The sequence below is a fragment of the Eupeodes corollae genome, chromosome 1 (genome assembly GCF_945859685.1).
Source record: "Eupeodes corollae chromosome 1, idEupCoro1.1, whole genome shotgun sequence".
NCBI classification, from domain to species: domain Eukaryota; kingdom Metazoa; phylum Arthropoda; class Insecta; order Diptera; family Syrphidae; genus Eupeodes; species Eupeodes corollae.
In genome coordinates, this window is record NC_079147.1 from 275,386,588 (window position 1) to 275,410,911 (window position 24,324).

The following is a 24,324-nucleotide window of genomic DNA, read 5'->3' on the forward strand; positions in this document are numbered from 1 at the left end:
GCTAAGTTTGACTGTGATTCCATGATCGACTATAGACGATTTCCAAAATTGAAACAAGTTAAACAATAAATAAATTAATCTTTGTGTTCTTTCAGCAAGTTCTATATATTTTAATACCATTTAGGTTATTTTCATAATAATATTTATACTATAACTAATAAGCCTAAATATAGGTTATTGGCCTTAGAAAATAAAATTGATAGGTCCGACTACAATTAGGATTTATATCTTTATGTCATCAACACCGCTCTCTTTCCTTCCAGACCAAGACATGCATCACAAAATTTTACTTTGGTATCCACGATGGTGATAAGGAGATACGCTGAAAAATCTCCCTCAATCGCAATCATACAACGCTTGAACTATTATCGTGATAGGTTGATACGCTTACGCTTAAAATTTCGTTTTCATCACCGCCGCTGCCGCTACTAGGTGGAATATTTCTATTGCGATTTCGTACATTCTCTCGTTCTTGGTCTTGATCTTGAATATGATGTGAATGCAGGCCTAATGTTAGATTGACTTTAGAGTGTTGACCACTTAGTTCGCTGCCTCCCACAACTACCGTTGAATTAGGATCCGTGCTGAGCGGAGGTGGACGCAAACGGGATGGATCTAAGAGGGAATGCATTTTAGTTTGTTTTTTTGGTGTACGGGAGGGTGAAGTTTTGCGGCTATTTGAAAAGGATTTCAATTGTTTTGCACTGGAAGGGAAGAACATAAATTATACATTTTTTGTTTTCTAAATTGGATCGAGGTTAGACTAAGAGAGAAAGGGGTTTCTTACGCGTCGAGGAGCTTCAATAGCAGCCTGTGGTAGGCCTCGTATTCTTCACTGCCGAAGTCATTGGGATCATGACGAGCATGCTCGTACATATCGCAGAATTGATGGATCAATCGTTGTCCAGAACCATTAAGAGATGTTGAGGCCAGAGTAGTCAGAAGGAATGCTCTCAAACTGTCGTACGGATGACGAACACTTCCATCGCATCTGGCTATTTCTTTTTCTAGAAAAGTAGTCAAGCATTAGAAGATGCATTGTGATCAACAATTAAATTACCAAGGATTTTGATATCATCAACAGCCTTCATACGATAATAGTAAGGTGGCAATGGTTGATCTGGTTTAAGGATATATTTATCATCGTCCCACAATAGTTTGGGTTCGTGAGCTATCTTTTGTATACAATCGAGTCGACGCTCTATCTCTCTTCGGATACCCTGAAAATTCCATGTTAATTAAGTCCATGGCCTACATCAAAGCTAAAGGAAATACAAACCTTTTTTGCATCATTTCCTACTGGAACATGAGGCCCACGCCTTGATCTCAATGTGAATCTCATAATTTGTCGTTTGGCAAATATAAACAACATGATAAAAGTTAAGACTCCCCCACCGATGATAATAATGATCATAACACCCGAAAGTTTTTCCATTTTTGATGTTTGATGTTGTCTGCTCTCAAAATAATTGTTTACTCGAATCGTATCCATAGGAAGGACTTTGATCACTCTTTTGTATGTTATTACTCTTTAGCAATAGTAATAAGTTGGTTCATAAACTTATATTGTTCTGTTATAGAATTAATTGAACATTCTTAATATTTTATGCAACAGTTTAACAAAAAGAATATTGTTATGATTTAAGGAAGGACTAACACAATTCGATTAAATTGAAGAAAGTAAACATAATTTTCTAAATTTGTCGAAGTGGTACTTGTCCACTTTGATTAATTTCTTGTAATCATCTTTTAATGGGACATTGTTGTTTTTTTTTATTATAATTGATAAGAATTTTAATTTATGTGAAAAATATTGAGTTTTAATACAAAAAGTAAGAAATCGATCTTTTGTTATTTTGTTGCAGAAAGAACAACAGACAAGAGAATTTGGTCTGTTCGTGACTATTAAGTCCGAAGTGTCGAGGGTAAACTGTCAAAAAGAAAAGGCTGTGTTCGTTTAAAGTGGATTCACATAGCGTATTTGTATCGACATAATGAAGAAAAGTAGAGTGAGGCAGGATACAGTTGTGTTTAAAAAAATAGGAGTGACTAATTTTTAAAGATAAAATCACAATTCAATAGTTAACTAAGTTATTTTTATTTACTTTTTCTTTTGTACAAGGTAGGAAATTCGGTCATGTGTTAATTATGCTTATTAACTATTTTGCTTTAAACAAATAAGATAGTAAAAACATACATTTTCTGACACATTGGAGCCAGCTGAGGAGGTAACAGAAGATGTAAGGGAAAGAGTAAAAAATGAAGAAATGTATTCTCCTTCAACTCTACCAACAACTAAAACCTCATCTGGAAGGAGAGACGACGTCACAATGCTTCTAGAAGCTTACAAATTGATGATGCCATAGCCTCAACACTAAGCACAACAGTTTCAGAGCCTGGTAATAGTTGTTTCTTAGAAAAAAAAAAATAGTTGTCACATTGTTTGTTTTTTAGATACACGATGTGAATACGATGTATTTGGTCAGCTGACAGATTAGTCACCTACTGAGGCAGTAGTGGCTATGGAAGATGTGAAAGTGCTTTCACACCATACAATTCGTTCATTGTTAAAGAAGACATCGTTATCTAGTTCTTCTGCAGCACCGACAACATCTTTTTATAGTTCTTCTGCAACACCGTCATCATCACTTTCCAGTTCTGTTGAGTGCAACGATCCTTTGCAAAGTGCCATGTTAGACTCAAATATATACGATGAATTCATAGAATATTCAATTAGTGATTAAATAAGTGATAAACTTTGTTATTATGAAATAAAATAGTTTAATTATGTGAGCATAAAATAAATCCATCTATGAGTTCAACAGAAATAAGAAAAAAAACTTGTTATATTTTAATTCCTTTTCATTTTCGCCCACTGGTATGGTACATCACCCTCAAATACACAACACATTTTAAGGTTTTCACGAATTTTGCACAAACATTTAAAAATAGAAACGTTTTGTTATGGAACACTTTGGGGTTCTAAGCGCGCCACTGATTCTGAAAAATCTATATGTTGACGTTCTTATCGATGCTTTTTTTATTGAAGCCGAAATATAATTATGCAGCACATAACACGTTTTAACGACGGCAACCTTGAAACAAGCCGCCCAAAAGCCATTCGACCGATATTCTTGCTCGAATTAATCTATAACTAAAGACTTCCAAATCCCTTCATTAGGTATTTTATGTTTATTTTTTAATACGCGTTTTAGAATTCATGTTCTAGCATCGGGGCACTCAACATGAGTTCTGAAACGCGTCGCTAGTTTTATTAAATTGTTAATTTTTAAGAAAACTATAATCGTTTTTATTTTAAAAAATAAACATAAAAATACATAATATATCAAACATGGAGACAAGCAACACATCATCTACTCTTCATTAGGTTTGTGTTGAGGCCAAATAATCGTCATCAATAAAGAAATAAGGGGTAAGTGCATCCTGACCCTTGAGTTTAGAAGGATCGGGAATATTCAGCTTTCCAGATTTAAGCGCTTGGTATAAGGTGCTGTTTTTATATATAAGGGCTTCGTTTGATCTTCTATTTGCACCGACGTCAATATATATAAATGTTCCAACAGCCAGAAGAACAATGCTGAAGAAACCCTTGTAATTAAAGAAGTCCGATCCGGAGTCTGCGGGTGCTTTAATTCGAACGTGCTTGCCAGCGATAGCACCAATGGTATGAGGAAATTCCCATATGTTTTCGAATTCTTGGGCCACCTGAAGCCATTCGTATTGTGAAACAGTAGTCTGTAACAATGTAATGTTATCAGAACGCTCAAATTCACTTTCGCCGTATAAAATTATAATAACTAAATTTAAAAACTAACCTTCAAATACGATATATGAAGGGCATTGTAAATGGCACCAAGAACTTAACATAAATCGGCTTATCGTCTCCCTTGAAACTAGGGTAAGAAATTCTAAGGATCTGTACGAATCACCTGTTCCAATGTATCTTAACGATATAGCCACACGATTCCTTGCCGCAATGGCGTAACGCATTTTTGTGTCTATTTTTGTATACCGGGTTCAACCTGTTAAAAATGTTTAAAAATATTTATGTACCTTAATTCATTAATTCAAAGTTTTCTTAACTATTAGGCACAGAACAGCTTCAAAGCTGTCGACCGACATCCCACAAAAATTCTTGTAGTCTGCACCGTCCTCATATAGTAAGTCCTTGAGTAGGTGCGCCTCCAAACCATGAAGTTCCCTTACTTCGAGAAATACATTCACCTAAAACCTGTGTTTTCTTTTATCCTCTTGAATAGTTAGCTGTTGTAGTTCCTCCAGCTTCTTAACCAGCATTCATTTTTTTAAAAGGGCTGATTTTTGTTTACTCACAGGCATTTTTGTTTATATAATTTAAATTCGTAAAAAACAACAACTACCGACAAAAAGGTAATTTAACAATAAAGTAAACAACAGATTAACCGTTGTGTCAAATGTGACATTTTAGGTTGCTCATATCAAGACATAATATGAGTAGTCAATAAAAATAACATTGTATTGCGGATGAGATTGCGGAAGAGAAGTTGGATTGGATTTTACTCTTGTGGAACACGTCATGTGGAAATTGTGCAAATTCGTTCTTCTTAACGAACAAGCCCATCAGCTGTTCGTTTATCCTCTTTGACATTTAATAGCTTTACGTTACGTGCTTTCCAATTTAGCATTTTGCGGCAGTGCAATGGTGTTTTGTGAAATTTTAAAAACAATTTAACAATTAAATGAATGATTCTCTATGAAATTGATTTAAACATTTAACAACAAACAGATACACAAATAAATAAATAATGCCAAATAACTCTGCAAGTAAAAAACGATCATCTTCCATTGACTCGACCCAAAAATGCACACCCAAAGGAAGAAAAAGGTATTTTTACCAAAATTGATTTCCTTCTAATAATTTTTAACTATATTTTCTTTTGTTTATCAGAAAAAGATCCATATCCACCGATGAGGATGAGGACGAGGAAAAGTTAGATGAGAGTGCAACTGCAATTGAAAAGAAACTTCGAAGTGTTGCAAAAATGAACAATCTATCGTCGGTCGAAATGAAGAAACTTATAAAGGTAAACAAAATTGAATAAATTGTTTATTAAATAAAAACACCTTGCCTAAAATATGTATATATTATTTGACAAACAAAAATATTTAGAAATTAGTAGCCAATGACCATGTTCTCGCATTTATAACACTCAAAGCCGAAGACGAGTTAGCACGAGAGAAAGAAGAAGCTGAGAAAATCCAGGCGGCTGCAGTTTTGGTTAATGATATTGATCCATCTATTCCAAAACTTACTCGCGCTAAGGCTCGTCAATTGAATAAACCACCATTGATAGCTCTTCCTTCCCTGATGGAGCAACAGCCCTCAGAAATAGCAACCCTTATTCAAGAAGATCTACATTCCGATGAGGAAGACGAAGAGTACACATTTAAGGATGAAGACTTTGCTGTGAGTTAAATTTATATTGTTTTTTTTGTTTTCTCTTTTATTTAAATGTTTATTCATGCAATAGTCCGATGATGATCCAAATTTGACTTCATCTGATATGGAATCGCAACCTCGAACTCCAATGGAATCTAATCAATCTCAGGAATCCCCACAAAAGTTCTCCGATGATGGGGTTTTTAAGGTTCCCCGTGAAATTGAAGGGGAAGCCGTTGGTGGCGATGAAATAATTGCAACGAGAACTAGGTCAAAGTTTTGCCTTCAACAGACCACAATTGAGGACCTCCAATCAGAATTCATTCCACCTGATGACCATCTTGATGTGGGGGACACCGAAATGTATGGAAATGATCAGGAATGGATGGAGTTTCTTAACACTTTTTCAAAGCCTCTAAGTGAGTCACAAACTATAGCATCTGATGGCTATTTATAATTTGTACATTTATTTTAGATAATAACTTTGTTGGAGATGATGATGATCCAGTAAATGATCCGGAGTATGTGGCAGCGGAAAAAGTTCCATGTAAGTTCATTTTTCTTTTCCTTCACATTTTTGCTTCGTTCTATTTTTCTATGTTTGTCTCAGTTGACGCAGAAGAGCTTCGTGATGTAAACATTTCAAAAAAAGAGCTTACCGAATTGGTAGCGGAACTATTTGAAGGTCTCCTAAATGAAGGAGTCTGTATGGAAAGCATTGAGCTTGAGACTCCAAAGAAATTCATAGAAAACAATAGAACGGCTTCTTCTAAGGAAAATTCGCCAGACAATTCCATGAATATAGCCAACCATCAGCTGGATTTAGTTAACACAACTCAAACAGAGACTATGGCTGATACCAGTTTTTCACATCACGCAAACTTTGTACAGTCCCAGGAATTCACTTTTCAACCGGGAATCATGTCCACTCCTCAAGCAGAACCACATAGGCCACGCACAATGAATGATGCACTTTTCATAAAAACAACTGATAACTTGGCGCCTTGTCCTGAATATACAACCACCCCACAAGTTCTTCCATCATCTCATGTCAATGATTCATTCCAATTGTCTTACACTGACCCAGCATCTAGTTCAAATCGTGTCGTTTTAACCCAAAACATCGTACCAACAACTGACTTGCCGAAGACGGAAAGTGTCCCGGCATGGGGACGAGACAAGTATATTCCCGCACAACGGTTGATTCGAAGTGAATATGTTCATAAATTTGAAAAGCTCAAGCACGTAAATGTCCAGGAAACGAACTTGTGTGATGAACCCATTGGATTTACCAATCAACAATATCAGATTCTTCAGCAACAGCTTAGGCTTCATGTGCAATTCTGTACGCAGAATTTTTTTCAAACCTATTCGCATCCAGATTTGTGGAAACATGCAGCTCCTCAGAAGCAAATGCTCTTGGAATTGGATGAAAAAGCTAAAGACAATTCTGCATTTGCTGTGTGGAATTTAAAGCCCGCCTTAGAATTAGTAGAGGAATGGGAAAAGGAATTGGAGGTTGATTCAGAAGAAAATTCTCGTATGATGAAGTGAGTATTAAGATTTACTAAATTTTGTTTAAATGAGTAATTGACCGTTAATTTTTGTTTATAGGTTCATATATAAGGAAATGAGAAGAGCGTAAGTTCCATGATTATCAAAAAGGAAGTTTATATTTTTAAGCTTTCAATGAATTCTTCTTTCAGATCCGGAACAAACTATCAAATATCCCGTTTTTCTCCGCGAATTATGAAAAAACTGCTTTCCAGTCCAGCAATAATGTATCCAGATTATATGCCGAAAATTCCCTTTGCTGCGCAAAAAATAAGTTTTCAACCCTTTGCACCTGCCGAATCAATGTAAGCCCTTCACTTTTTAGGCCCATTTATAAACTTAAATAAAACTTTTCCAGCCTAATTGCAATGGGTCTAGAGAGATTTTATAATGACGCCCTTAAGAAAAATTGCACGACTCGCCGAGAAACACCCATGTATATTGTGTGTGAAAGAATTGCAAGAACTTTAACTTGTGGCAAGAAGCCACGACGTCTGCAAGACCATATTAATTATTTAAGAAAAGCTGATACTTATAATCCTATCAAAGTAAGTAGTTGTTGTTTTTTAAGTGAAAACCCTTTTAACGTCATATTACTTGTTCTTGCAGTATTATTTTGAACATCAAAAAGCTCCACCTGTTGAACATAATCTTCAATGGATAGATTATTCAAATATTTTGCCACCAATTCAGAGAATAGCCGAATTGCCTTTGATATGGCAAGACTTTCTTCATGTGGTGAGTTTATTTCTTTGTATTTATTCGAAATGACAGCTTAATAACTTTAAGAGTAATTCGAGTACTCATTTGCTAGAAAACATACATTTTTCGTTGGTACCAGAACAAAAGTAATACAACATTTCTGTGTCAGAATTTGTTCTTGTAAGTTATGAGGTTTTAAGCACTATCATTTGCGCCTTTGTATTGTAGATTGAATGGGTTGCTGACTCGTTATCCTATGAAGTTCCTAATTAGATATACGATTGAGCCAGAAACCCCGTAAGATATTTTGTAGATACCTATAAAAGAAGTTCTGCAGCTTCCTGGTAGTCGTTGATGTTGTTTTCCATTAAGCAACATCCCGAAAACAGCCTTAGATTTCCCTATACAGCTAGCGATATCCTGTTCGATTCTTTCGGTAGAGACTATACTTCCAAGATACTGACAACTCTACTTTTTCTAATGGTTGCTGTACAATGTTTATCACGGATAATGAGGGGAGGTTCCGAGGCTGGGCATCTTAGTTTTATCACCACGATTTCTGCTTCTCTCTCTATCCTTGTTGCGATTTGATGGAGTCTTTTAAAAACCTATGAACAGCAGGTGAAGTGGTAATCGATATTCGATGCACTGTTCGATGACGATTCGCGATGTTGTATTTTGACGATTGCAGGAAAGACGCAAATAACTCTCCAGTTATCCCACTTCATCAATACTCCTTTTTTAATGGGAACTTGACAATCATTACCTTGTTAAAACTCATCGGGGAGGCCCATGCTGTTTCTGTGAGCGGTTACAGCAATACGCTCGATGCACTTGGCGCTTGCAACAATTCTGCGAGAATGCTGTTTAGCCCTTCCGATTAGTTGTTTTTGAGTGCTTTACTTACTTACTTAAGGTGGAGCTACAGTCCTGGCCTCACCAACAAACTTCTCCATCTAGCTCGGTCCCTAGCTAGTTTCGCGCTCCAAGTTGGGTGAAGACACTTTCCACTTGTTCGCGCCACCTGATCCGCGGTCTTCCTCTACTGCGCTGGGTGTGGATTCTTCTTCTGCACCGTATAGCAGCACGGGGATGATCAGGGACTTATATAGCGATACTTTGGTCTCTCGGGAGAGGACTTTACCACCCAATTGATTTCTTAGCCCTAAGAAACAGCGATTAGCAAGAGTTATTCTGCGCTGGTGTTGTTTTCTGAGTTTACAGCGGAGTCCTTGACTACCTTAAAGTTACGTCTGGTGACGTTTTGACCAAAACGTCGGTGTTGTATGTCCTTTCTTGACGACAGCATGTACTTTGTTTTGAACTCATTAACCGTTAAACCCTTTTTTTCCGCCTCTGCCTCAATACTCACAAAAGCTCCATTGACATCACGCTGAGTTCTTCCGATTATGTCAATGTCTCTGCACTATTCCTTTAAGCACGATGTTAAAAAAATCACATGACAGCGCATCACCTTGTCAGAAACCTTTTATGACATCGAAAGGTTCTGTTGTTGTTTCCAACCTTTATGGAGCAGCGTGAATTCTCCATGGCCATTCTGCACAAACGGACGAGTTTGGCAGGGATGCCAAAACTAAACATGGCTCTATACAGCTCGTCCCTGTAGATGTTTTCTTATGCGGCCTTAAAATCGGTGAAAAGATGGTGGGTGTCGATTTGGTGTTCTTCGGTTTTTTCCAGGATCTGCCGTAATTTGAATATTTGATCAACTGTGAACTTTCCTGGTCTACAACCACAGTGATAAGGACCTTTCAGGTTGTTGACGATGGGCTTTAGACGTTCACATATTACGGCAGAGAAGATTTTATAGGCGATGTTAAGTATGTTAAGTTGGTGCATGTTCCTAACCAACTTATCTCCAGCTGCTTTAAAGGGCTCAGCATTCAAGCCATCCGCTCCAGCGGGTTTTTTAGACTTCATCTTAGATATGATAATCTTTACTTCGTCTAATCGTAATGTTGGCTTTCGTCCTCTATGTTGAATGGATCATCCTGCCTGACAGTGGAATTCGGTTCGTCGTCGCCGTTATACAGTCTGCAGAAGTGGTACTTCCATATCCTCAGCATTGACTGCGGTTCCACGATGATGTGTCCACTTTGCAGTCTTCTGTTCTAGGTTTATGTACCTGTGAATTTCGTTTCACCTGTTCATAAAACTTTCGAACTTCATTCCTGCTTTTAAACCTCTCAACATCTTCAACCGCAAGCTTCTCATGCGCTCTCTTTTTCCTTCTAAAAAGTCGGTGTTCCTCTCGCCTCTTCGGCTCATAGAGCTCATGAGCAACTCTCGTCCTTTTATGCAGCGCCGCTTTGCGTGCCCGTTGTTTGGCGTATTTGCCTGTCAACATTCCTCATCAAACCAGGGGTTTCTTGTTGGTGGCTGTTTGAAACCCAGCACATCAGAGGCGGCTTCTCTGATTGCTCGTGGCAATGTTGCCGCTGGTTTTCGATACATTGTGTTGGCGGCAGAGAACTTTGACAGGCGATCTCTTGCGTTTGTACCTTCTCCCAGGATCTCCCTGTTTTGGCTTGGGTCTGGAAACCCGAAGCGCTACCTTGGCTACAACGAGGTAGTGGTCCGAGTTGATGTTAGCTCCTCGGAAAGTCCGGACATCCATGATGCTGGAAGCTTGTCTGGCGTCGATCGCAAAATGGTCAATCTGGTTGACGGTAGATTGATCTGGATAACCCCAAGTCCCTTTGTGGATGTTGAGGTGTGGAAAACGCGTACTGGCTACCATAACGTTTTTCCCCGCATCAAAATCTCTGAGCCTGAATCCGTTGTCGGAAGTGTTGTCGTGCAGTCTGTTTTTCCCCATTATTCCACCAAAGATGTCTTCCCTTCCCAGCTTGGCATTAAAACCAACCAGGACCATTTGAATATCGTAGCTAGGACACTGCTCATATGTTTTGTCTAAAAGCTTGAATAACACATCTTTGGTGTTGTCATTTTCTCTTCTGTGGGGGCGTGCACGCATATCAGGCTAATTTTGCCGAATTTAGCCTATGGTCATGAGGCGCTCGTTGATGCACCTATAGCTCAAGACTTCTTGCCTAAGTAGCAGTCACCATACTAAATATCTCAGTTTTTCATCCTCTTTTTGCCCGGCTCATCCCATCGTATTTCCTGGATTTTGGTGATGTCTGCTTTATAGCAGTCTAGGGCCTCCGCTAATTCTTCGGCCGTACGTGGTCTGTTAAGGGACCTAACATTTCACGTGCATATCCGAAGTTCGTTGTCCTTAATTCGTTTGCGTAGGTTGTCAACAGTAAATCCGTCCGTATCCGAGGCTTGTTGGTGCTTCGCAACTAGGATGTTTTTACGTGGCCAGGAAGTCACCCCAATGGCACAACCCCCAACTTGGAGGGCCAGATCCTTAGTATAACTCCAAGGACGGGGAGCTGGATAAAACCGCTCCTTATAGGCCTGGGCTCCGAATAATTCGTAGAAGCCCTATAAGGTGTTCACTAAGTAGTTCAGCCTTACTGGAACTGTAGACGCCACCGTTGATTCCATCTCAGGAATTTCTCCGCTGCCGTCTGGATAAGGAGAGGTGCCTTTGTAAAAGCGAATTTGAGTGTTCCATAATTCGTTATTTTGAATTGGATTTTCGAACATGCAAATGTTCTGTATTTCGGTTTGTTCCATTTTTTGATCGCATTCAAATCACATTTCTTATTTCTGTGGATTGATCTTTGATAGCTTCCTTCTGCTAGGAATCGGAGGGATGCATCAAGTTTTTGAATTGAAGGAATCGATGAAGGTATTATAAAAGGTTCTATTTTCCTAAGAACATACAAAAAAGTGTATTTGCTTAATCTAAAATAATAATGAAAGCTTAAAAGGGGAAATCAAGAATTTGCTTTATTTATCAGAACAATTCTACATAATTTTTACGCACTTACATTGTAAATAAATAAATTAGATAAATCCAATATATTTGATTTGTCTCGCTAAATTCGTCTTCTTATTTTTGCTCTTGAATTCTGCTTCCTTTTTTCACTTAAAATTGCCATTAATATTGCATCCATCTTCAATACAGCAAACATTTTACTTCATAAACAAAATAAAAATGGATGATCTTTCATTTCTGACAGTTCGAAGCAATTTCGAAGTTTTCGAAATCGATCGAATTGAAAAACATGCAATTTCATTTCACGTGAAAATAAAAAGTGCTTTTAATTCACTTTCGATCGCAATTCGGAACATGGCCGAAAGTCTCAAAATTGTAGGAATATAATATGTTACTCGTGTCCCTGTTTTTATTCGTATATTATCCAACACGTATTTGAAGGCTATTATTATTTTACCGAAATCGTTGAATAAAGCTATAATTTTGTAAACAAATATTTTAAAACAATAATTAGCAACAAATAATTAAAACACACTTTTGATCTTGCAAAGTAAATGGATCCAAAAAATCTTATCTTAATTTTTTTTACACTTTCGTAACTCCGAATCCTCATTTTCTTCTTCACTGTCGGTCAAAAAGGCAATATATTAACGTATAATTTCTTTTTTTAATTTATCAATTACTTTTTCTTGACAAAAATAACAAAACTAAACAATTTTACAAGAGGTCAATCAATAAGCTGTCGTTTTTTTATTCGCGTGTGCGAACAAAAACTTTCGGTTTTTATGTTAAATGAAGCAAATACAGAATGTCAGCCCAGGGTGGTTGAAGGAGGCGTCATCAACCTTCCCATACCCTATCCAACCATTTCCTTTTGCTAGGAAGCTAAGTGGATCCAGAGGTCCAAGTGAAACGTTTTCTCGAACTTTACAGATGCATCACCGCATACAACCTAACCTTACCTATGTTATTCTATTCGTAAGAAAGAAAAAAAGTATTGCATATTTTTATATTTTTCAAATAAAATAAAATAAAATCCAAGAATCAGAAAGATGGTAAAGGTCTTAGCAAACAAATTGGTACCTGTTTTACATTACATCTGACATGTACCTCAAAAAAGTCAAAAAATATATTTGCGATAATTTTTAAATTGAAAATATCACATCAAAAATATATCCCGAATTTTTTCCAACAAATTATAAGTTTGCAATTAGTGTAAGCTTTCCCTTAACATTTTTCAAACACAAAATTACACCATTGTGAATGCTTCATATTTGTTATGACATTTCTCAGTGACGTTTTACCTGCTGTTAACAAAACTTTCATGCGTTGTAAGAAGAAATTTTAAACAAAAAGAAAAAAAAGACCAAATTTTACTCAAAGCTTCTTTCTTTTTAAATTATATTAAAAATTAATTTTTATAGCTTAACGCAGGTGGTATTATTAACAATACCTATCCCGAGAATTACATAAGTTACGTAAAAGAAATAACTGGCGAACAAATCGATTTTCCATCGCCTGGATGTGGATCGACCAAATTTGGAAACAGGTCTGTAAAATGGTCCAAGTCCCAGAAGCACGAAGACAAGGAAAAAGAAAAGGAAAATGAGACTCCAACTGTGACGATAAATATAAATTACGTATTTGGACAAGTTCCAGAAATCGTACCTGTCTATAACGAAATCCAATCTGCGACAAGTCTCTTGGACGATATCCAATCGAATAATATTTCTGCTGTTCCATCGCCTCTAAAGAATACCACAAACACTTCAACTACTACCACAACTCCTGAGCGACAAAAGAAACTGACTGATTACTTTTCAATTCAAAAAAAGGACAAGATTAAAGAAATTGACAGCCCTAAGTCACACCGCCCCAGAAATTCCAACAAATCCAGATTTCGTTTGAAAACAAAGTATTCGCCTTCGTATTTCAGTAAGAAGCTTCAAGCGACTGCTAAGAAATTCCGCTCAGCAAAGAATCTCCAGAAACGATATGAAAACCTTCTATCGGCCTACAGATTGAATTTGGAGAATGAGTTCCTAAGCTACAAACATCGCGGACTTCGATTCATCTTCCGCAACTTTAAGGCACTTGAGTTGTATACAAATTTGTTGAGAGACTTGAAGATGAACTGCAAAAAACCCAAACCGACTGAAGAAATAGCTGGCAAGCGGAAGCCCACCGAAGAGCAGGATGTTCCCAAGAGTCGCAGGGCAAATAGACAGGAGGAGAATTTGCGTCACATGTTACTGCCAGATAGTGCAGAGGATGCCAACCGAAAAGATGCAAGTAAGTATTATTATTATTGTTGTTGTTTGAATACAAGAAAATATCATTGTTTCTACTTATTTTGCAGTTTATGCGTTTAACTTTTATGAAAAAGTTGAAGAGGTACTTAAACAATCGAAAAGGCCAGAAGACTGCAAAAAATTTAACTACATTTTGAGATCATTCAATCCAAAGAAAGACAAAGTTTCAGAGTTGTATTATGTAAGACATTTTCTTATTTGTATCATCCTTTTTCACACCAAATGGCTTTGAATAAAAGTTCTGGGTTTTTGCCATCCCATTGCACTCGACACATTTTAATTACTCTTCTCTAAATCCTACCATTTTTTTATTTCAGAAACTGGAGAAGCTCTTTGTGCCCGATCATCCTGAGCTAGCTCATGTGTTCCTTACATTTCTCTTGCCCCACGAAGCAGCAGCTATTGGAAAGTTTTTCGAGCATTTTATGTACACAAATGCCGGAACGTTTTTCAGCAAATTAAACGTTTACTTCAACAAGCAACCAGCACAAATAAGAAAAATCTACGCGTGCTTTAGTGAATTGTCTAGTGATCCTGACGTTAATGTTGAAAAAATGAAAACGAAGATTTTTCCCCTTCTCAAGGGTAATAACTTCCTCATTGATTGGTTTACACAACTGTTTGCATCCGAACCACCGCCGGATAGGTAAGAAAAAGAGAGTTATCAATTGTAGTCTTGTTATTATTTTCTTTTGGTTTATCCTTTTGCTTTTGGAAAGATTGTATAGTTCAGCAGAAAACACCAATTTGAAAGAAATAACGTCACATCAAACAGGCGATTACGTGGAAACACTTCATACTAACGATCTTTTGGATTCACCGACGGAATCCCAAACCTGCCAGTTAAAATACATCAATGGCAGGATATGCTATGGCACTAAGATTCCACTACCTGCTAAGTTGTCGTTTATAGCCAAAAGCTATCAGGCCGATGAACTCAATGAATCGTTGGAGGATGAGACTTACAGCCCCACGGAAAGTGGCTGTGTTCATGGTATTCGGGAGTACGGAGAGAAAAGACTTTCTGCATCGATAAATGATTACAGCAGCGATGACAATGACAAATCCGAGGATGAGGATTTTAAGGGTAAGTTTTTTGTTTGATTTTATGGATGATTGTTATTTTTGTTTGTATTCATATATCTGTTGTCCTTAGCTCTGGTTAAGGATGCAAATGAAAGAAAGGATGCAATTGAAATTTGCGATGATATCACGTTGCGTGCCCATGCAACACGACTCAACCCATCTTATTATTCTAACAGTTACTATAATTCCACGTCGAGTAACCCACAAAGCAGTTGCCATCGTCCACTTAAACTGGCATCGCTAGCAGTCGAAGATGGAAAATGTTCTCCACGAAAAATACACAAGGCAAGTCCATCGGCAACCGTAACCAGTAGTGTGGTGTTACCAATAAAAGAAAGACGTAAATCTCCTAAGAAAAATCTTATTAGATCTCCTGTATCGGCCGGTTGTAAACGACCTGCTGATGCTTCTTCAAAATCAAATGCTATAGCCACAGCGAAGAAACTTAAAAATCTCATTGAAGAAGAATCTTCTGCGGATCCCGATGGCACAAAAAAGAAGTTAGCACAAAAGAAAAGAGAAGAGGAAGACTCACCACAAATACAAGTTCAGTCAAAAGATGATGCTAAACTTTCTCCAAAAAAAGAAGACGTAAAAGCTGAAAGTGCCCTACCATGGACACGAGATGAGGATAAAGTGATACTTGAAGAAATTAAGTCGGGATTCAAAGATCAGTTGCTGTATGAACGAATAAAAGCAAAAATAACTAACCGTACTTTGTTGGAAATTGAGGAACGACATAGGTTTTTAATGGATTTTCTTTCTAAGTTGCAGACAAGTAAATAGTTTTTCTAAAAACACATTTATTTCCTTAAGTTATTTTTAAAAAAAGTATACTATACACAAACCTAAATATAGGTGCATTTTTCATAATCATACATAATAATAATAATAATAATTGATATTATTTTCTTATGCTGTTAATTCATGTTATTTATATTCTTATGAGGTTAATTAAATGAAAACGAAAACGTAAATTATATCGTATTAATAAATGTTAATACCTTAACAGAATTAAAGCCTTCTTATTTTTTATAAATCATGAATTAGTCAAAACTTAAACTTTAACTGGAATAAGTTGACAGAATCGTTAAGCTCAACAAAAAAAAAACATGAAAAAAAAACAATTAAAAATCGTTCGAAATCAAGTTTTAAAAATATTTATTCCATCACGAATACGATCGTAATCAGAAACGTTAAGGAATCACAAACCGATGCACAGTGTGGTATTTTGACCTGAAACGTAGCCATAAATCAATTTTGTCAACTTTCACTCTCAGGATTAAGCACGTGTCCCATTACAGGTATATATCCAGGCTACTGTATAGTGAAGTCGATCTATAAATTCGTCATCCACGTTCACTACGCCATCTGTTTTTTTTTCTGTTTTTTCTGTTTTTTTTTTGTTTAAAGTGACTTTTGAAAAAAAATTGATATGGATATCGTAAATCAAGGTATGTGCAATATTTTAGGCAAAGACATTTGTATATATTCAACTTAAGTTCTTTATATCGATGAGTTAAAGAATGTACTTACAAAATTTGCAATTTTTCCGTTGTTTTTACAAAACATTAGTGTTTTTTAATATTGGCAACACCCCTCAACTTAGTTTGTCATATATATTGTTTAACTTCTGGATATGTAGAACAATCCTGCATGAACAAAAGCATTTGAAAAAAAAACTCCTTTCAAGCAACCATAACTAAACATTTTTTATATTATTCCAGAGAAACTGTCCTCCAGAGGAAATAGATGAAAGTTATCAAGGCGTTCAAAGCAAACTATAAACGGAGATGGCAACTCTGCAACTGCACAGAAAAGCGTTTATTGGATAAGAATGAAGAGTGGCTTAGCAAAGAAGTAACACTACCTGTTGGCATATTTCCCGGATAGTCTAAAGGTCGCCCAAACAAAGAGTTCGTGGAATCAAGTGACCGAACACAACATCGAAAAACAGAAGAACTTCGAAAGAGTGTGTCTTTTGATGAACTGACATACGCAGCACAGATGAGCCAATGAGTAGCGGGAAATATTGACTTCGCAAAAGTGATGGAGGTTGCGACCCAAACTCCTACCAGGGCTATGAAGTTCCGGAAAGCAGGTGCGATTGGCAGTAAAACCCTGAAAACTGAGAAACACACTACTGAAAAAGCTTTAAGGATATTCGTCGAAGCTAATTTAACTTCTAGTCAATACGAAGTGATTCATCAGGCCAACAAAGATATATATCCGTGCTATACCTACGTGTATAAAGCAAAACAGGATTGTTGCCCACCAAAAAGCGTAAGTGAGACGGTTGTCGAAGTAAAGCACCAAGATTTAGTGGATCACACAACATCACGTTTATATAAATATTTGGAATCGCAACTCCAACAGTACCTTGAGACCAGTGAAACAGATTTAGAGCTCTTATACAAGTGAGGATGCGATGGGTCTACTCAAAGCCAGTATAAGCAGATTTTCGAAGATGTATTTTTGAGTTCCCTTGTACCTCATCGTCTCAAGTATGGGTGTCAAATCTTATGGCAAAACATTCACTCTTCATCACCGAGATGGTGAAGACCGATACGGATTCGTATTGTAAAAGAAAGTAAGGACATAACCAATGAAGAAATTTAATACGTTGGAAACCAGGCCCAAAATCTTAAAGCAACAAAAGTAAGCGACAATATAAGAGTCAACCATGTACTGCTTCCAACAATGGTCGTTGGAAAAGTGTGTAACGCAGCTACGAATACTGCATCTACATTACGTTGTTACATATATGGAAAAGCTTCAAAAAGTTTCAATGACTTGGATTCTACAGAACCGGAGAATCCAAATACTTTCAGGTTTGGGCTATCAATATTGCACGCAAGGTTAAGTTTTTTAGAGTTTCTACTGCATCTGTCGTACAAACTAAAAGCGGAAGTGCATAAGGGCCGCGTAACAGAAAAAAGTTACCGGGAAAAAATGCAAACAGCCAAGAGACAAATACAAAAAGAGTACCACGATAAAATGGGCTTACCGGTGGACATTCCAAAGGCTGGGTATGGCAACACTAATGATGGCAACACCTCGCGCAGAGTTTTTAATAGGCAAGTAGAAGCAGCTTCCATTACAAACGTAGATTTATCATTGATGCAAAAATTTAAAATTATATAAGAGGTGATATCCTCTGGTTATGAGATAGATCTTCAAAAACTCGCAAAATTTACGATGGATACTGCTTAATATTGCGTAAACTTGTATCCATGGCAACCTTTGTCTTCAACAGTGCATTAGATTTTAATCCACTCTATACCAGTGTCATATCCCATGCATTGTTGCCAATCGGCCAGTTGCCCGAAGAAGCAGCTGAAGCTAGAAATAAGCATTTCCACCAATACAGGGAAAACTTTTCACGGAAATTCTCCAGGACTGCATTCAACGAGGATGTGCTTAACCGGCTTTTATTGACGTCAGACCCTTATCTCAGTAGTTGAAGGACAAGCAAGACAAAAAAAACAATCGTTTTTAAAGCTTTCGAATTTTTGATTGCAAATACCAATGATGAAGATGTCAATGATGAAAGATGAAGAATAAAATAAAAACTATAAACCATCACATCGGGGCGAAACTCATATATGAACACTTATGCTGGTTTATATTTATTTTCATTTTCATGATTTTAAATCATATTTATTAAAATAAACGGTGTTCAGGAAAAAATAATTCAACTGTAAACAGTCAAACATTTCTTCTTCAAAAGTCCCATAGCAAGGCAATACAAATAGCTAAAATGTATCTCCTTTGAAGACTAGTAGCAACTATATAATTTACAGTAGCTCTGTGTAGCTCGAATTATATGGAATCTCGGTTTATTCGAGAAAATATGGGTAAGACAAGGTGTAATGGTCATCTTCTGATGAGCCCAACCATTACATCGGGGTGAAACGCATACCTATATGAACACTTATGCTGGTTTATATTTATTTTCATTTTTATGATTTTAAATCATATTTATTAATATAAAATTAAATTAATCCTAGTAATTTTGTATTACTTGCTATAATATACAACTAATCTACATCTCGAATTCTTCGTATTTTGGATTAATAGGGTTGCAGGTATTTTAGACTTGGTAACCTGTATACTGGGACATAGAATTTCGGAATGAAAGTGTTGAACACCCGAAAAATTCAATTATAAAAAAAGGAAAAAAGCGATTTTCTAAGAAGAAGCATCCTTCAGTTTTTTTGTAATTTCCTATAAACTATGACATTCACCGGAATGAGGTTCTTAGTATTTGATTAAAAATATATCAGATCATTAAAAATTGACAAAAAAATGTCCTTGATAAACACATTTAAAAAATTAAGAACCGAAACAATTTCATACAATTTTATTCCAAGGTCGTAAAGTTTCCGATTACTATGAAATTCTTGATAGGACCGATTGAGCTACACTCCCATTCAGATTCGTAAAGAGACCTCAGACGATCCCCACTTACAGTCTGCAACCTAAAATGATTTTTCTCAAATTATTTTTGAACCAAATTTGTTATCTGTGTCCAACTTTCTTGTCGCTCTTGTGCAGGCTTGACAGCCAAACTACGATATAAAATTAACTAGAAACGTGATGATTAAAAGGTAGCCTCTTTTAGGCATTACAAGATTCGGTCGCCCATTCGTGCAACTTGTAACTCGTGCAAATTGCAATTTGTGTCAAAACACAAACTAAACGATCACCTCAAACCAATTCCTTAGTTTGTGTCAGAAGGAATTTTAGGTAACTGCGCGCACATTTAATTAAATCGTTGAATAATTTTCTTTAAGTGATCAAACTATTTGGTTTCGAAAAAGTTGTATGTGCGCGCCTAGCTTAATGGAAAGTTGACTGGAAAGTGAGTCAAGAAAAACCTCAATAACTGTCAAGTCGAACTTGACTTTTGTCAAAATGCTCATTGAGCAGGTTCAAACGATATAAGTGACTTAAAAGTTAGGCAAATTTCTAGCAACTGATTAGACAATAGCAAAAAAATTGGCTTTCATTTGATACAAATTTATTGGAAAGTTAGTCAAGAAAAATTTCCCTAACTATCGATTCAAGTCTACTTATGTCAAAATGACAGCTGCTCATGCTTTATTTTCTTTACTAATTTTCTACACAATTCCATTTAATGTTTCGTGTTAAAGGGTTTCATGTCAAATTGGAAAAGAAATAAGTATTATTTTTATAACAAAAATACGGGTTCAGATAGATAATTATATTTTTCGTATTTTTTGCACGATCACCTGAAGGTATAGGTCAAAAAAAGTAAAGTTCCGAGTTTGAATTTATGAAGTTTTTAGTTGAATAACTAAATAGCATTTTTCAAAATGTGCGTTCAAATAATGCAATTGACTGCAAATAAAGTCCCTTATGTTGTCTGAATCTGCCTAATAATAATCTAATAATCCCCAAAATCCATACGCATTTAAAAATCAACATGACTCAAAACTGATGGAATTTGTCAGCTTATATTCTTACATATTACTTTTACAAGATGATAATGTTATTTTTTAATCATAGGATATTTTGACACTAACAGCTGTTTCTTCGTAAAAATCTTGATAGAAAGCCTATATGCCAAAATCGATACTTTAAGAACTAAATTTCTAAATCCTGTTATCGGCCGTCGTACTAATGCTAATTGGCAGCACCAGAGCTGTGATTATTTGACCTCTTTTCTACTTCTTTTGTGGAGAATGTGAATGACCGATGTTATGCGAACGATCCGAAAATAAATTAAGAACTTTATGGTTGTTTTACATGTTTCTGCATTTGAATGTTACAAAAAAGGGATACTTATTTCTGGATCATGGGATAAACAGAACTCAAGATTGTAGTGGAGACGAAGATATTCATTTTCATTATAGCATCTTCGTCTGCAAGTGTCAAAAAGTTATAGTTTTTTATATAGGAAGACATTCTCTTCCACTTTTGGGTTTCGACACATATGTATCTGCTTCCCTCTTCCTTTCGGGATTATGTAGTTTCAGATACATGTAAACAAACCCTTAGCCCGTAACGGATTAAACGTGGTTATTATAATTTATAGGGAATGTTTTCTTACTTATAAAGGCATAATTCAGTGAAAGAAAAATTAATTTTATGTTAGCTTTACAGCATTTTGAAAAAGAAATTTGTCATACTTATTCGAATTTCTTCGTTAATCAATTCAAAACTAGAAAAAAGTAAATATTTGGTTTTCTAAACAAACAAACCTAAACGAGCAGGAAACATTTTCCAACTTCATCCCAAAACGCACAACTTACTATTGTGAGTTAACCACACAACCAAACCACCCTTAAAGTGACGGCCGGCGCTTGGTGAAGTGTCATCATCCTCAGGAGTTTTCTTTTCCAATAAATTGATAACGAAATAGTGTTTTATAAAGAAGAAAAAAATAAAAGAAATCTAAACAAATTTTAATTTATAAAACGCACATTCAACGATGGATCAGTTTATAAACGCTGATGTGGTTCTTTATGGAATCCTCAGCTTGATTGTTCTGGAAAATGCGCTTGAAATTTACATATCATCCCGTCAGGTGATAAAATAATTTTTATTTCTTTTCTGAATAACCCCTTGATCTGTTACAAAAGAACCAAAAATTACGTATGTATTCATTTGTTTTGCAGGTAAAAGTTTACAAAAACACCAAAACCGTACCAAAAGAACTGGAAAATGTTATGAACGAAGAAACATTCCACAAAGCCCGCCTTTACGGCCTGGACCGCGAACAATTTGGCATTTTTAAAGCCATCCTCATGGATGTGATGCTTCTTACATTCGAATTGTATTTTGGATTCATTGCGTATCTCTGGGAAAAGGCTGAAGTGTTGGCTGTGCAATGCAATCTCGACCCTAGCAGTGAGATAGTGGTCAGTTGTTTGTTTCTGGCTATTGTGAGTACCATAAGCGTGGTCAAGGGCATGCCATTCAAGGTGTACAAGACATTTGTGCTGGAAGAAAAGCACGGATTCAATAAGCAAACTGCAAAATTCTTTGTTATCGATCAAATTAAGGGCTTTATTGTGTCTCAGGTCATTAGTACGCCGATTGTTGCGGCAATCGTCTTTATTGTCCAGCGTGGTGGGGAGCATTTCTTCATCTGGCTATGGCTGTTCACCGGAATCGTATCGCTTGTTTTACTGACAATTCATCCCATATTCATTGCTCCCCTTTTCGATAAATACACTCCTCTTGAAGATGGTCCTCTTAGGGAATCCATTGAAAACCTGGCTGCTTCCCTCAAGTTCCCTCTTACCAAACTGTACGTGGTCGATGGGTCTAAGCGCAGTGCGCACAGCAATGCTTACTTCTACGGGCTGTGGAGTTCAAAGAGGATAGTCCTCTTCGATACCCTCCTCCTAAATAAGGGCAAGAAAGACGATTCTGAATTGAAAGAGGAAGAACGCGGCAAAGGATGCACAGATGAGGAAGTCCTAGCTGTGCTTGGACACGAATTGGGTCATTGGAAGTTGGGCCACATCACAAAGAACATTGTTATCATTCAGGTGCACTTGCTGCTTATGTTTGCCGCTTTTGGATATCTCTTCCAATACGGACCCTTCTATGAGGCAGTTGGATTCAAAGAAGGACAGAGACCCATCTTGGTGGGACTTCTTGTTGTCATGACCTATGTTATGGCACCATACAACGCTCTGATCAATTTCGGTATGACTATGCTGTCGCGTAAATTCGAATATGAGGCCGATGAATTTGCCCAGAAACTCGGATTCTCCGAATTGCTGAGTAAAGCTTTGATCAAATTGAATTTAGACAATTTGGGATTCCCAGTTTACGATTGGTTATACTCATCATGGAATCACTCGCATCCAACACTGCTGCAACGTATGAACAGAATCAAAGAACTCGATGATGCAGCTAAGAAAACAAAGTAAACAAAACGAAAAAGAAGACACTTATTGTTTTCTCTATCACGATGCAGGTTTATTCGCGTTTATAAAGATTTGATGAATGCGAAAACGCCATAAGTTACTCTTTTTTATGTCCATTTTTCAGTTATTATAAATTTTGATTTTATAATAAAAACAACCATACATTTTTGTATTTCCATCTGTATTTCGTCTTTTATCGAACAAATATACTTTTATATTATTTATTGGCGAATTGTGAATTTGAATTTTTATATAAACTGTCGTTCTTGTTATTTATAAGCAGCTGGAGTATAAATTAAGGAATTTCCGACTTGGGAAGTACGTATGTTTGTTTTTTCAAGATTTTCGAACGGAGGGGGGAAGGTTTCATCATTTTTCAAAAAAGGGGTGAATTGAATTTATCTACATAAGTTTCTAAACCACTTACTAACAGCTAGTGACCGCAGTTGTGCAACTCTTGACAGTTGGCAAGGTTAGATTAGGTTAAAGTGGTTGCAGATTCAGAATCTACGCACTTAGCCCAAAAGAAAAGGCCCATTGTGATACCACATGAATCTGCAGCTCCTGCAGAAGTCATTTGAGGCTACACCAAGTCGTATTGCTGTCTGCCTATAAGACAGTGTCCCGTAAGGACACCTAGGGTAGAAATGGCGATCTCAAGGCAACCTAGCCTGAGATGCAATTAGCGCTGTAGTTTGCTATCGCGAAAGCTGTTTCTTTTAGCAGAAGTTTACATGTAGCTATCGGTATACCTATCTTCTTTCTTTCAAGTGAAATAGGAATGACGGTTCCATATTTAGCGAGTTCATCGGCTCTACTATTTCCTGTGATGTCTCTGTGGCCCGGCACCCAACAGAGGTGAATGTTTAATTGCTGCACCATCTCCAAAAGATACGATCGACAATCGAGGGCCGTTTGTGATTTGGTTGAGTTACCGTCAAGAGATTTGATAGCAGAATGACTGTCAGAGAAGATGCGGATATCAGAAGTTGATATCACGTTTGCTCTTAGCCAGGAGATAACCTCTTTGATCGCTAAAATTTCCGCTCGGATCCATTTATATAAAAATTAATGCTTTTGTTATCCAGGAGTTTTTTGTCTTACCATTCATCTCTGGATAGAACGAATAACTGGAAGTTTTTTCCATATTGGGGTTTTGGAATATTGTAGTCTGTGTACTTTGGTACAGAACCAAAGAGGTTCAAAATGATGGAGTGCCCCACATTGTTGTCGGTCCATTGAGATAAGACGTTGAGTCTTATAAGTGTACTCGTTGCCACTTGTTTGTTGAAGATGTCGAGGGGTTTCAGATAGAGAAGAGTGTCTAACGCTGCTGAGAGGAAATTATACAAATGCGCCTGACGTAACAAAACAGCCCTCCGAAAATTTATTGATGGTTCTGGAATAGTCGATATATTATTACAATCTGAAGTTTTGGCTGAAGGATCA

At 36.7% G+C, this 24,324-nt stretch overlaps 3 protein-coding genes across 3 annotated transcripts; 2 read left to right on the forward strand and 1 right to left on the reverse strand.

The window, feature by feature from the left end:
- Window positions 1-74: 74 nt before the first annotated feature.
- Window positions 75-1,885, reverse strand: LOC129940584 (protein C1orf43 homolog). The gene is made up of 4 exons (XM_056048967.1): window positions 1,280-1,885; window positions 1,061-1,220; window positions 788-1,007; window positions 75-704 (listed from the first exon to the last, which is right to left on the reverse strand). Exons 1-4 carry the CDS (start codon window positions 1,490-1,492, stop codon window positions 347-349), a joined length of 951 nt encoding a protein of 316 aa, XP_055904942.1. The 5' UTR covers window positions 1,493-1,885; the 3' UTR covers window positions 75-346.
- Window positions 1,886-4,682: 2,797 nt separating this feature from the next.
- LOC129940575 (uncharacterized) lies at window positions 4,683-15,948 on the forward strand. The gene is made up of 15 exons (XM_056048954.1): window positions 4,683-4,885; window positions 4,949-5,084; window positions 5,171-5,467; window positions 5,532-5,859; window positions 5,916-5,987; window positions 6,051-6,990; window positions 7,055-7,081; window positions 7,147-7,299; window positions 7,353-7,542; window positions 7,604-7,732; window positions 12,995-13,862; window positions 13,930-14,063; window positions 14,200-14,528; window positions 14,602-14,969; window positions 15,039-15,948. The coding sequence occupies exons 1-15, from the start codon at window positions 4,806-4,808 to the stop codon at window positions 15,752-15,754; spliced, it is 4,767 nt and encodes a 1,588-aa protein (XP_055904929.1). The 5' UTR covers window positions 4,683-4,805; the 3' UTR covers window positions 15,755-15,948.
- Window positions 15,949-21,268: 5,320 nt separating this feature from the next.
- On the forward strand, window positions 21,269-23,107 carry LOC129940742 (CAAX prenyl protease 1 homolog). Its single transcript, XM_056049187.1, has 2 exons — window positions 21,269-21,521; window positions 21,613-23,107. The coding sequence occupies exons 1-2, from the start codon at window positions 21,426-21,428 to the stop codon at window positions 22,876-22,878; spliced, it is 1,362 nt and encodes a 453-aa protein (XP_055905162.1). The 5' UTR covers window positions 21,269-21,425; the 3' UTR covers window positions 22,879-23,107.
- The last annotated feature ends 1,217 nt before the right edge of the window (window positions 23,108-24,324 follow it).